The 12,765-nt window shown below is 44.0% G+C and overlaps 1 protein-coding gene across 2 annotated transcripts; it reads right to left on the reverse strand.

Annotated features, from left to right (window-relative positions):
- Positions 1 to 1,219: 1,219 nt before the first annotated feature.
- Positions 1,220 to 11,520, reverse strand: FAM177B (family with sequence similarity 177 member B). 2 transcript variants are annotated; one of them, XM_060272983.2, is made up of 5 exons: positions 11,008 to 11,520; positions 10,067 to 10,225; positions 8,005 to 8,071; positions 6,933 to 7,030; positions 1,220 to 1,504 (listed from the first exon to the last, which is right to left on the reverse strand). In XM_060272983.2, exons 1-5 carry the CDS (start codon positions 11,032 to 11,034, stop codon positions 1,298 to 1,300), a joined length of 558 nt encoding a protein of 185 aa, XP_060128966.1. In that variant the 5' UTR covers positions 11,035 to 11,520; the 3' UTR covers positions 1,220 to 1,297. The 2 variants fall into 2 exon arrangements, with proteins under 2 accessions (XP_060128966.1, XP_088523501.1); XM_088667375.1 differs by having other exon boundaries at positions 10,067 to 10,251; positions 11,008 to 11,178.
- Positions 11,521 to 12,765: the final 1,245 nt, after the last annotated feature.

Genomic DNA, 12,765 nt, shown 5'->3' on the forward strand with positions numbered 1-12,765 from the left:
ATCTGGAGGGCTAAGAGTTGTCCCACCACTGTTTTAGAGCCTCCCCACTTCTCCTTTGCCACCTATTCCCATAGAAAATGATGTGACTACAGTTCAAGACTAGGTGCAGTTTTATTTTGGATGTCTGGTCGTTTTGGGGAGACCCGGAGGTGCTTTGAAAAGCCATCATTGTACTTTGCATGCTGTGCCACAATCTTTGGTAAAACAGGGTGTACAAGTTTCATAGCTGCACACTGAATAAAACAGAAATAGACGATGGAGCCAAAACCAACACAGCTGCACAACAGAGCTGTGCATAATTTGGTGGCAAGTGGTGTAGGCACTTAGGAAAGAATGACCAGTAACACATTTTGCTCTCCTACGCTCAGGGTATTTTCGATCCCCCCGCCCCAAACTGTTTTCAGTATAGAAAAAGGATAGCTACTCATCACCGCCAGAGAGCGTCCCTAAACAAGCTGGTCCAAAAAACCTTTGGACCAGATGGCAGCGGTAGGGACCAAGGCATATTAATAATCTGGTTTAGTGTTTTATTTCCCCTTTTAAGGGGTATGCTCCCTCTTTCCCCCTTATACTTTCTTTTGAATAAACTTAATTGGATTCTTGGGCTGTCCTGGATTCTTGTAACATTCAAAGGGCGGATTGTCCCTCCATTCTGCTTAAATTGTTAAAATCCCTCACCAAAGGCATCACACCAAAGTCATGTTTTGCTCCGCCATCTTGATTCAAAATGGTTCCCAGCAGCTGCGTGATGAAGATGGCTCCCCCCCCACCTTGGGAACCCTTGAGTCACATTTGGCAATGATATCTCACGGGGTATCCCATAGAGAACAGACAGACAGCCAAACAAACACAAGCCTTTTCCAAAATATATAGTAGAGTCTTCCTTGAATAAAACAAACATTTTGTGTCACTAAACCAAATAATTACTCCCCGACATGGTGGGCTGCTAAAGTGCCAATTCAAACCCAGATTAGAACCACCAAATTAACAGCAACCATTTTCAAGCTGAATGAATTTGTTGTGAAAACAAAAGCAGCCATGTCTCTTTTTACTAGAAGTCTGTTGCCTTGGGACAACTTGAAAAGTCAACCTCAAAATTAGAGATTGTCGTGCAGTGCCACCTTGTGGTGAAATATAACGAGACTATCCTCCAATTAAAATTGACGAGTTTATATTCTGGGCATGAATGAATTCAGCATGAAGTTCCGGTAACAGAAGGTAAAGCTGTGTGTTATTTTATTCAAAGCATGCCATATTTAGATGTGCACCAAAGGCTTATTTACAAACTTTACAGTGGCTAAAGTTCATTTTTTTTTGGTCTGGGGAGGCTACCTTCTTCAAGTTCATTGACCATTGCAACAGTGTTTTCCGGAGAATATGCAGGGGTCTCTTTAGAATCAATGGACCCATATCCACAGCTCTGCCTCTCCAGGTGCTCCTTTTCATTTGATGAAACAGTCCCCTCCATCTGCATCTCTTCACCATCTTCATCACTTTCACTTTCCTGAAACGAACCCCAGACAATAGCAAATTCAGGGCACAAAACCAAAACAATTTGGATGTCTTAAGGGAGACATGTGACAACAGCTAGACAAATGTTTTCTTACTTTACAAATGAGCATAAGAAGAGCCTACTGGATCAGGACTGTGGTCCAGGATGTCCACAGAAATCTCACATTCTCCTGTCCTGCGGTTTCCAGCTGACGAGCCAAGTGTCCCCATCTTATATTTGTGCAGCTTGTACTTCCTGCCCAAATGTTTAACCTTACATTTGTCCCTATTAAAATTCATTTTGTTAGCTCGTGCCCAGTTCTCCAATCTGTTAAGGTCATTTTGAATTCTGATTCTGTCTTCCGCGGCATTAGCTACCCCTCCCAGTTTGGTGTCATCTGCAGATTTGAAAAGCGTCACGTCAATTCCTTCATCCAAATCATTTATAAAGATGCTGAACAACAACAGGCCCTGTGGCACCCCACTTGTCACTTTTTTCCAGGATGATGAGGAACCTTTACTGAGCACTCTTTGGGTTCAGTCAGTCAACCAGCGTTCAACAGTGGAACAGACTCTGAAGATGGTGGACCCTCCTTTATTGGAGATTTCAAAGCAGAGGTTGGGTGGCCATCTGTCATGGATGCTTTAGTTGAGATTTGTGCATTACAGGGGGTTGGACTAGATCAGGCATCCCCAAACTTCAGCCCTCCAGATGTTTTGGACTACAATTCCCATCTTCCCCGACCACTGGTCCTGTTAGCTAGGGATCATGGGAGTTGTAGGCCAAAACATCTGGAGGGCTGCAGTTTGGGGATGCCTGGACTAGATGACTCCAGGTCTCTTCCAGCTCTACAATTCTATGATTCTATGACCGTGGAGGCAGAGCACGGCCATCATGGGTAATAGCCATTAATAGCCTTTACCATTTTTTTTTTACAATCGAGTGGTACATAAATTTTGTGAAATAAATAACATAAGTATTAGTGGAAGCTGAAATGTAGCAGAATGGGAACAGCACTGATTGTGATAAACGCAGAACAGGACAGCCTGCCCATATTCCTAAACCACAGCCCGCCCTATTCAGCCAAAGGAAAAGGAGCCCTCAGTAAGACACCAAGGGGGAGAAGGAGAGAGTGAAAAAGTCACCTTTCCTCCCATCTCCTTTGCTGGTGTTCAACAACATTAGAATTTAGGTATATCATCAGATGTAAAGGCAAACCTCAGACATTTTGAAAAAAAATAAGTGGTGTTTCTTCCACAGTCAGCCTCAGCACAGTTGGAAACCACTTTCAGGTTTCTACATCACAGGCCGACTTCTCACAAAACAGCAGGTGAAATGGTAAATCTGTACCTAGTTCACCTGCTGTTTTGAGAAAAATTGGCCTATGATGCAAAGTCTATAAGCAGTTTCCAGCTGTGCTGTGGCTGACCCTTGCGGGGCAGGTGAAAGAGAAGTCTTCCATATCACTCAAAATTGCATAAATTCAGGCTGGAGGTGTGAGAGAGTGATATCTTAAGAAATGCTCCCCCCATCCCACCCACCCCCGTCCAACACTAAACTAGCTGTTAGGGAAAGGGACTGCAAGTTTTCTAGGAAAAGATGAAGTCTTGTGGAGTCCCACCTGCTACAAGTAATTCTTCCCTTATCAGCTGTTTTGGAGACTTGCTTGCAGAAACACTTAAAAGGGACCAGCAGGAATACAATATGTTTGTTTTGGGAAGTGAGTGCTAACATGCCTTTAATATTCCCATGTAACCCAATTTCAAAGGGACCCTCCTTTGTTGTTGTTGTTGTTGTTGTTTAGTCGTTTAGTCGTGTCCGACTCTTCGTGACCCCATGGACCATAGCACGCCAGGCACTCCTGTCTTGCACTGCCTCCCGCAGTTTGGTCAAACTCATGTTCGTAGCTTCGAGAACACTGTCCAACCATCTTGTCCTCTGTCGTCCCCTTCTCCTAGTGCCCTCAATCTTTCCCAACATCAGGGTCTTTTCCAAGGATTCTTCTCTTCTCATGAGGTGGCCAAAGTATTGGAGCCTCAGCTTCACGATCTGTCCTTCCAGGGAGCACTCAGGGCTGATTTCCTTAAGAATGGATAGGTTTGATCTTCTAGCAGTCCATGGGACTCTCAAGAGTCTCCTCCAGCACCATAATTCAAAGGCATCAATTCTTCGACGATCAGCCTTCTTTATGGTCCAGCTCTCACTTCCATACATCACTACTGGGAAAACCATAGCTTTAACTATACGGACCTTTGTCAGCAAAGTGATGTCTCTGCTTTTTAAGATGCTGTCTAGGTTTGTCATTGCTTTTCTCCCAAGAAGCAGGCGTCTTTTAATTTCGTGACTGCTGTCACCATCTGCAGTGATCAAGGAGCCCAAGAAAGTAAAATCTCTCACTGCCTCCATTTCTTCCCCTTCTATTTGCCAGGAGGTGATGGGACCAGTGGCCATGATCTTGGTTTTTTTGATGTTGAGCTTCAGACCATATTTTGCGCTCTCCTCTTTCACCCTCATTAAAAGGTTCTTTAATTCCTCCTCGCTTTCTGCCATCAAGGTTGTGTCATCTGCATATCTGAGGTTGTTGATATTTCTTCCGGCAATCTTAATTCCGGCTTGGGATTCATCTAGTCCAGCCTTTCGCATGATGAATTCTGCATATAAGTTAAATAAGCAGGGAGACAATATACAACCTTGTCGTACTCCTTTCCCAATTTTGAACCAATCAGTTGTTCCATATCCAGTTCTAACTGTAGCTTCTTGTCCCACATAGAGATTTCTCAGGAGACAGATGAGGTGATCAGGCACTCCCATTTCTTTAAGAACTTGCCATAGTTTGCTGTGGTCGACACAGTCAAAGGCTTTTGCATAGTCAATGAAGCAGAAGTAGACGTTTTTCTGGAACTCTCTAGCTTTCTCCATAATCCAGCGCATGTTTGCTATTTGGTCTCTGGTTCCTCTGCCCTTTCGAAATCCAGCTTGCACTTCTGGGAGTTCTCGGTCCACATACTGCCTAAGCCTGCCTTGTAGAATTTTAAGCATAACCTTGCTAGCATGTGAAATGAGCGCAATTGTGCGGTAGTTGGAGCATTCTTTGGCACTGCCCTTCTTTGGAATTGGGATGTAGACTGATCTTTTCCAATCCTCTGGCCATAACTGAGTTTTCCAAACTTGCTGGCATATTGGGTGTAGCACCTTAACAGCATCATCTTTTAAAATTTTAAATAGTTCAGCTGGAATATCATCACTTCCACTGGCCTTGTTATTAGCAGTGCTTTCTAAGGCCCATTTGACTTCACTCTCCAAGATGTCTGGCTCAAGGTCAGCAACCACACTACCTGGGGTGTATGAGACCTCCATATCTTTCTGGTATAATTCCTCTGTGTATTCTTGCCACCTCTTCTTGATGTCTTCTGCTTCTGTTAGGTCCTTACCACTTTTGTCCTTGATTATGGTAATCTTTGTACAAAATGTTCCTTTCATATCTCCAATTTTCTTGAACAGATCTCTGGTTTTCCCCATTCTATTGTTTTCCTCTATTTCTTTGCATTGCTCATTTAAGAAGACCCTCTTGTCTCTCCTTGCTGTTTTTTGGAAATCTGCATTCAGTTTCCTGTATCTTTCCCTATCTCCCTTGCATTTTGCTTGCCTCCTCTCCTCCGCTATTTGTAAGGCCTCGTTGGATAGCCATTTTGCTTTCTTGCATTTCCTTTTCCTTGGGATGGTTTTCGTTGCTGCCTCCTGTATAATGTTACGAGCCTCCATCCATAGTTCTTCAGGCACTCTGTCCACCAAATCTAAATCCTTAAACCTGTTCCTCACTTCCACTGTGTATTCATAAGGGATTTGATTCAGATTGTATCTTACTGGCCCAGTGGTTTTTCCTACTTTCTTCAGTTTAAGCTGGAATTTTGCTATAAGAAGCTGATGATCTGAGTTACAGTCAGCTCCAGGTCTTGTTTTTGCTGACTGTATAGAGCTTCTCCATCTTTGGCTGCAGAGAATATAATCAATCTGATTTCGATGCTGCCCATTTGGTGATATCCATGTGTAGAGTCGTCTCTTGTGTTGTTGGAAGAGAGTGTTTGTGATGACCAGCTTGTTCTCTTGACAGAACTCTATTAGCCTTTGACCTGCTTCATTTTGAACTCCAAGGCCAAACTTGCCAGTTGTTCCTTTTATCTCTTGATTCCCTACTTTAGCATTCCAGTCCCCTGTAATGAGAAGAACATCCTTCTTTGGTGTCATTTCTAGAAGTTGTTGTAGGTCTTCATAGAATTGGTCAATTTCACTTTCTTCAGCACCGGTAGTTGGTGCATAAACTTGGATTACTGTGATGTTAAAAGGTCTGCCTTGGATTCGTATCGAGATCATTCTGTCATTTTTGAGATTGCATCCCATTACAGCTTTTGCCACTCTTTTGTTGACTATGAGGGCCACTCCATTTCTGCTACAGGATTCTTGCCCACAGTAGTAGATATGATAGTCACCCGAACTGAATTCGCCCATTCCCTTCCATTTTAGTTCACTGATGCCCAGGATGTCGATATTTATTCTTGTCATCTCATTTTTGACCACATCCAGCTTACCTCCACTCATGGTTCTTACATTCCAGGTTCCTATGCAATGTTTTTCTTTACAGCATCGGACTTTCCTTTCGCTTCCAGGCATATCCGCAACTGAGCGTCCTTTCGGCTTTGGCCCAGCCGCTTCATCAGCTCTGAATCTACTTGTACTTGTCCTCCGCTCTTCCTCAGTAGCATGTTGGACGCCTTCCGACCTGAGGGGCTCATCTTCCAGCGTCATAACTTTTATATGCCTGTTGTCTTTGTCCATGGAGTTTTCTTGGCAGGGATACTGGAGTGGCTTGCCAGTTCCTTCTCCAGGTGGATCACGTTTAGTCAAAACTCTCCACTATGACCTGTCCATCTTGGGTGGCCCTGCATGGCATAGCTCATAGCTTCTCTGAGTTATTCAAGCCCCTTCGCCACGACAAGGCATTGATCCATGAAGGGGCCCTCCTTTGTTACTTCCTGCCAAACATCACAGCCAGGCCCATTCCTCTTTGCTTTTCAGAGATCCCCACATCCATAGTTGATTGCATTCCAGCCTCATCCTTATTGTCGCTCAGCAGACTCACAAGAAAATACGAGGGCTTATACCTGAGCAGCTTCTTAACCTCCAATGAAACAGCCAGATAACCAGGCAATCCTTAAACAAACAGATTTGCTCTGAATTCTCTGAAGAGTTGCCAGAGAAAAGGAAGTCGTTCCCTGGAGATAAATTCAATAGGATTGGTGCTGTGGGCCTGGGCCGTAATCGTTCAGAGATTCAGTAGAATTGCAAACAGTCTGCAAAGCAACCCTAATTAACCAAACATAAACAATCCCAATGATCTTAATTCCTGTTGCTTTTGCTCCACTTGGAGCTATACTACACTTACCTTGCACTGTGTCCTGTAGTATTCGTCTATTGCATACTGATATTTTGATTCATTGAGCCCAAACAGCGCGGCGAACTTCCCACCAAGGAATTCGCAAGCTGTAAGGATATTGAAGAAAAACAGCAATTGGGACCTTCATCTTAAAGAGAGAGAATAGAAAATGGATAGAAGGGAAGTGGGAATCACCAGTGGATCCCAACAGGTACAACAAGCCACATCCCACCTGAGTTGAGCTCATGTTGATCTCTAGCTTGTGAGCAGAGTATAAAAAGGTAAAGGTAAAGGGACCCCTGACCATTAGGTCCAGTCGTGACCGACTCTGGGGTTGCACGCTCATCTCGCATTATTGGCCGAGGGAGCCGGCGTATAGCTTCCAGGTCATGTGGCCAGCATGACAAAGCCGCTTCTGGCAAACCAGAGCAGCACATGGAAACGCCGTTTACCTTCCCGCTGTAGCGGTTCCTATTTATCTACTTGCATTTTGATGTGCTTTCGAACTGCTAGGTTGGCAGGAGCAGGGACCGAACAATGGGAGCTCACCCCGTCACAGGGATTCGAACCGCCGACCTTCTGATCAGCAAGCCCTAGGCTCAGTGGTTTAACCACAGCGCCACCTGGGTCCCTTGTGAGCAGAGTATATGGAGACCAAAAGATGGGCCATAGTGCAACTTGGTTTATGTGGACTATGGATGCACATTAATCCTCCCACACCATATGCACTACATTTTAACTTCCATTAAAATGGCCTTCTCCAACCTGGTGCCCCTCCAGATGTTGTTGGACTACAACTCCCACCAACCTTGGCCAGCATGGTTACTGGTCATGGATGATGGGAGTTGTAGTCCAATAACATCTGGAGGGCCCTAAGCTGGGGGTGGCTATAGTAAGATAGGCTTTGTTCCTGGTTTGCTGGATGAAGATGAAGACAGATAGACCTTCTCACCCAGGAGCAGAAGACTTAACCAATGTCCACAGACCCAACATGGGCATTTTTTAAAAAGCAATTGTGAATTGATGTGGTGACTTCTCACCCTATCAATTTGACAACCATATTGAAAAGAAAAACGCTTACTAAAAAAAGTTGTTGCTGCTATTCGAAGGACCCAAAATTGCAGGTAACTAGCCCAGGAGAGGCCAACCTATGAAACAAAAGCAACATTTTACCAACGACAGTACAGAAACTCATTTTCCACTCCATTAACAGGAGGGTTATATATTTGAGATCGGGGCTGTGGATGTCTTTTTTTACCTCAGAAGACAAAATGCCTCCTTTACAACTCAAAAACCTCTTTCTTGCCCTTACAAGTGAAACTATAGAGAGCTTTCTTTTATCATGGGAGTTTAAAATTTGGTAGGGCCTTCACATCCAATTATATGTCTCCTCCGATATTTGTAATTTATTGTAGAAAACACCTCCTCGCATTCAATAAATAAAGATGCAGATTCGGCAGGAGTTGAGATGGGGAGACGAACACTTGGACCTTTGCTGTTTAGGTCACTCTCCATGACTAGAATTAAATAATCTTGTCCTTGTTCCTCCCCCTCATTACAAACTCCTATAAGGTAAAGGTAAAGGGACCCCTGACCATTAGGTCCAGTCGTGACTGACTCTGGGGTTGCGCGCTCATCTCGCATTATTGGCCGAGGGAGCCGGCGTATAGCTTCCAGGTCATGTGGCCAGCATGACTAAGCCGCTTCTGGCGAACCAGAGCAGCACATGGAAACGCCGTTTACCTTCCCGCTGTAGCGGTTCCTATTTATCTACTTGCATTTTGACGTGCTTTCGAACTGCTAGGTTGGCAGGAGCTAGGTTTAAGGTTATATACAAATTTATATATAAATTTAAGGTTATATACAAACTCCTATAATCCAAACCAAATGAAGTAGACTTGGCAATCTAAGGCAGAAGTGGGAAAACTCAATACTCTCTCTCTACCCCCCCCCCGTGTGTGTGTGTGAAGGCTAAATTGAGGCCCTCCAGGGCTTGTTATCTGGTCCTTTGAACGCTCCTCAGGCCACACCTCTTCCCAGCTGTGTGCCACCCACTCTTTGGGTGCCTCTGCTTGCCTGGATGGAGAGAGTTGTATATGAGGGTATCAAAAGACCTTTACATGGGTGGAATGTTATATGTGGTAGAAAAATCAAAGTCACACTGTTGCTTCATTTACTCTTGGCCTCTGGCCACACCCGCAACTTTTACACGGTCCCTGGAAGGTTGGCCTTGAGGCATAGCTGCCAAGTTTCCCCTTTTCTCGCGAGGAAGCCTATTCAGCATAAGGGGAAATCCCTTAAAAAAAGGGATAACTTGGCAGCTATGCCTTGAGGGACTGTGGCCCTGAAAAGGTGTTCATACCCCTGCTAAGGAGAGTTATCCGAAAGGAGCATACCTAAACAAAATTGTCAGAAGGCCTCCTCAAAACCCATCCTCCTGAAATTTCGCAGGTGAAGAGCCTTTTTTGTCGTGGCACCCAGCATATTCAAAAGCCCTCTTTAGCAAAGATTGCTTGGGCCCCAGTCATTACCAATTATATATATTAATACTGAGGCCTTCCAGCACATTAAGGCTGGCATCAACTGATGGTCATTATTATACCATACAATGGTACCTCGGGTTACATATCCCTTTGCATACTTAATCTTTGGGTTGTGAACACGGCCAACCCGGAAGTGTATACTTCCGGGTTTTGCTGCGCATGTACGCAGAAGCGCTCAATCGCGCCGCACACGTGCACAGAAGAGCGCCTCCGTTTATGGACTTTTCAGGATACAGCCAGGCTTCTGGAACGGATCCTGTCCGTAACCAGAGGTACCACTGTACTGAGATTTTAAATTACCTGATGTCATATGCTGTGCACGCATATTGCTTTCCAAGTACATTCAAAGCACATTATTTTTGTCAATGAATTATGGGCGCTGTCATTACAATTCCCAGCCACCTTGAACAAACTATAGTGCCCAGAATTCTTTGTGGGGGCTGTGTGGATTGTGCTTTCAAGGTATAGTGTGTATGCAGTGGGAAATTAGATACATTTACTGTAATTGCTTTTTGTTTTATGTTATTAGCTGCCCTGGGAGTATATTTTTTAAATTTAAGATTATATACAAATTTGCTGTTTTTTTTTAAATATTCTCACAGTGTCAGGAAGTGGATTGTGGTCGCTTTCCTCCATATCTTCTTCCTCTGTGCTGTATTCTTCCATCGTTTCACCACTTGTAAAATGAATAATCCTCCTTGGAGGTTTTTCCCCCTTTGAACATTCATCTCCTGGCTGTTTGCCACTATTTTCTTCATCCTGCTCATCAGAAAGATGGTGACCAGCTGAAACAATTTTAGGAAAATTGTAGGAGCATCCATATGCATCCTTATTTTTTTTTCACTCACGGTGTGTTGATAATAAGGTTGTGCGCTGCACATATCCTCTATGTATATATCATATACAAATATGGAAGCTACTTAACATTCCATTGCACTCTTTGCTACTTTTGGCCACACTTTTAGAGTGACCAAGAAACTAAAAACCAAGCAGAGCTATGAAGACAAGAGCAAGCTTGATTCTAGGGTACGAGTCCTCCAGATGTTGAACTACAACTGCCATCATCCCCGACTACCAGGTATAATGGCTGGGGATGATGGGAGTTGGAGTCCAACAATATCTAGAGGACACCATGTTGGCTACCCCTATTCTAGGATAACAGGGAAGAAGTTCAGGACACACAAACACACCCCATGACGTGCCCGAGTTGTTTTAAATTTGTGCTTAGCTAGGGGGGAAGTGTTTGTCTTCGCAGGCCGATAAAGTATAAAATATGATAAGTCTATATGTGTTGATTATGAAGAGCTCGGGGCTTCAGCACAGTACATAAAATCATATTGTGCACTTAAAATATTTTGCACACATATTTTACAATGCATCTGGAGCAGAGAATTTTGTTTACCGCTCCATTATCTCCCAGCTACTGTGACAAACAGCGGGGGAGTTAAAAGGTTCAAAGGATTTTCTCCGGTGCGTGTGCGAGGAATTATAATAGGCAGCTATTGCTAAAGATCTATTAAAAACCCACAATAGTCACTCACCTTCAGAATCCCTTGGCTACCTTCCATCACAGAAATGAAAATCTGACTAAAATGCTGAAGAAGTTGGGAGGAAAACAAGAAAACATAACTGGGCCTCCTCCTCTTTTGGGAACATTAGCAGCTCGCAACTGAAGACACCAGCCAGGAAAAGCAGAACTGCTTCAGGAGGGTATTGTGCTCATAAAAAGGGCTGGCTGTATTTGACTTGTGGGCTGGGCTTTTTTTCTTCCCTTTTTCTGTTATGCAGATCTAAATGATTGCAACAGAGAGGTGGATAGCCAAGAGGAGCAAGTACCTGCAAAAATGATAGATTGGGAGGCTGCCAAATCTGTAATTTCTTTTCTCCAAATCTAGTTTTAGGGATTCGTTTTCAGCACCTCCTTTTAAAAAATGTTTAACAAGGTTAAAAGTCACAGTCGTATTTGCTCTTTCAGCTAACCAGCCAGAATCAACGCCACACCTTTGTTGAATGGAGAGAAGCTGCTTGTGACCTGGGATGCCGCGCCACCTACTGCTTGTTTTGTGAAAGTGCCACGTGTTAGAAAGTTACACGTCGCAATCGCAGGTCTAGCTACGGTATGCTGCAGATTCCCGACAGAACCGACTTGAACAAGCCATTATCTCATTTTTTAATCAGAAGCTTTTGCCGTATGCATAGCAAAGAATAATGCATAATCAGACTTGGTAAGGGGATATTTATTTTGAGTTTAACTGCTCCAAAGCTTGAATGATTCTGTCGGACTCTGATTCAGTCTGGTAATAGGTTTTAATTTATAGTGTACCAAGGTATTCAAAATTATCCATAGTCAGTCGCTGTCAGTAGTCCTAACAACAGTCCTATAAAGTAGGCCCGACTTTCTCAACTTTGGGTCCCCAAATGCCGTTGGACTACAACTCCCATCATCCCTAGAGCCAGCATTCAGGGATCATGGGAGTTGTAGTCCATCAACACCTGGTTGGGGCAAGGCTGAGAAAAGCAGAGGCAGGCAATTCTTTGCATATCGCAAGGGGGCAGAGGTTAAGAGATGGGGCAGCCAGTTGCAAGGGAGACTTGTGCCGCATGGGAAACTGTGAAGGTACATTATGGGATGTGTGTGAGGGTATTCCGGTTGATATTCCGGTTTCCACATGATTGCTTTGCCTCTGACCACCCTACTGAAAGATACTGGCTTGTCTAAGTCATGTAGGGAGTTCATAGGTGAGACAAATTTAACCTCAGCTCATGCTTGTAGTCTTAAGACACTATAATATACAGGGAAGCGTCTTAGTTTAATAGCACAAGAAAAACCTGCTGGATCAGGCCAGTGGGCTATGTAGCCCACCATCCTCACAAGCAGGACCCAAGCACAAGAACATAGACATCAGGGTTAGTATCCATCGATAACCTTATCATCCATGAATTTGTCTCCTGCTTTTTAAAAGCCATTTGAATTGGCAGCCATTAACAGCTGCTATTCCATGGTTGAACTACTGTATGTGGTTTGGTACTTTGATTGGCGTTGGGTTCCTGGGATGTCATCAAGCGTTTCCAAAGGATGAATGACAGAAGAGCCTTTGCATGAAAGCTGGTTGCTTATTTTACAAGGAGACTTGACATATAAACTTTTAGGTGCCAAAAAGAGCGAACACCAGAAGGATATGGAAGAATTCACACCCACAACAGCTTGCTGTAAAAAAAGGTCTGTCCTTTTCCCCGCCTGGGATTAAGCCTTGAGAGAAGCAGAGGCTAACAGAGATTGTGAACCAATCAGGTAATAG

Source organism: Zootoca vivipara, chromosome 3 (genome assembly GCF_965207765.1).
Source record: "Zootoca vivipara chromosome 3, rZooViv2.hap1.1, whole genome shotgun sequence".
Taxonomy (NCBI): Eukaryota; Metazoa; Chordata; class Lepidosauria; order Squamata; family Lacertidae; genus Zootoca; species Zootoca vivipara.

What these genes read in the sequence shown, in the direction of transcription:
- FAM177B (XM_060272983.2), bottom strand. Translation starts at nt 11,034, where the DNA reads ATGGAAGGTAGCCAAGGGATTCTGAAG. An exon ending in ACAATCCACTTCCTGACACT is followed by an intron (nt 8,072 to 10,066) that starts GTGAGAATATTT and finishes TTTGTTTCATAG; the next exon opens with GTTGGCCTCTCCTGGGCTAG. An exon ending in AGCAGCAACAACTTTTTTTA is followed by an intron (nt 7,031 to 8,004) that starts GTAAGCGTTTTT and finishes ATATCCTTACAG; the next exon opens with CTTGCGAATTCCTTGGTGGG.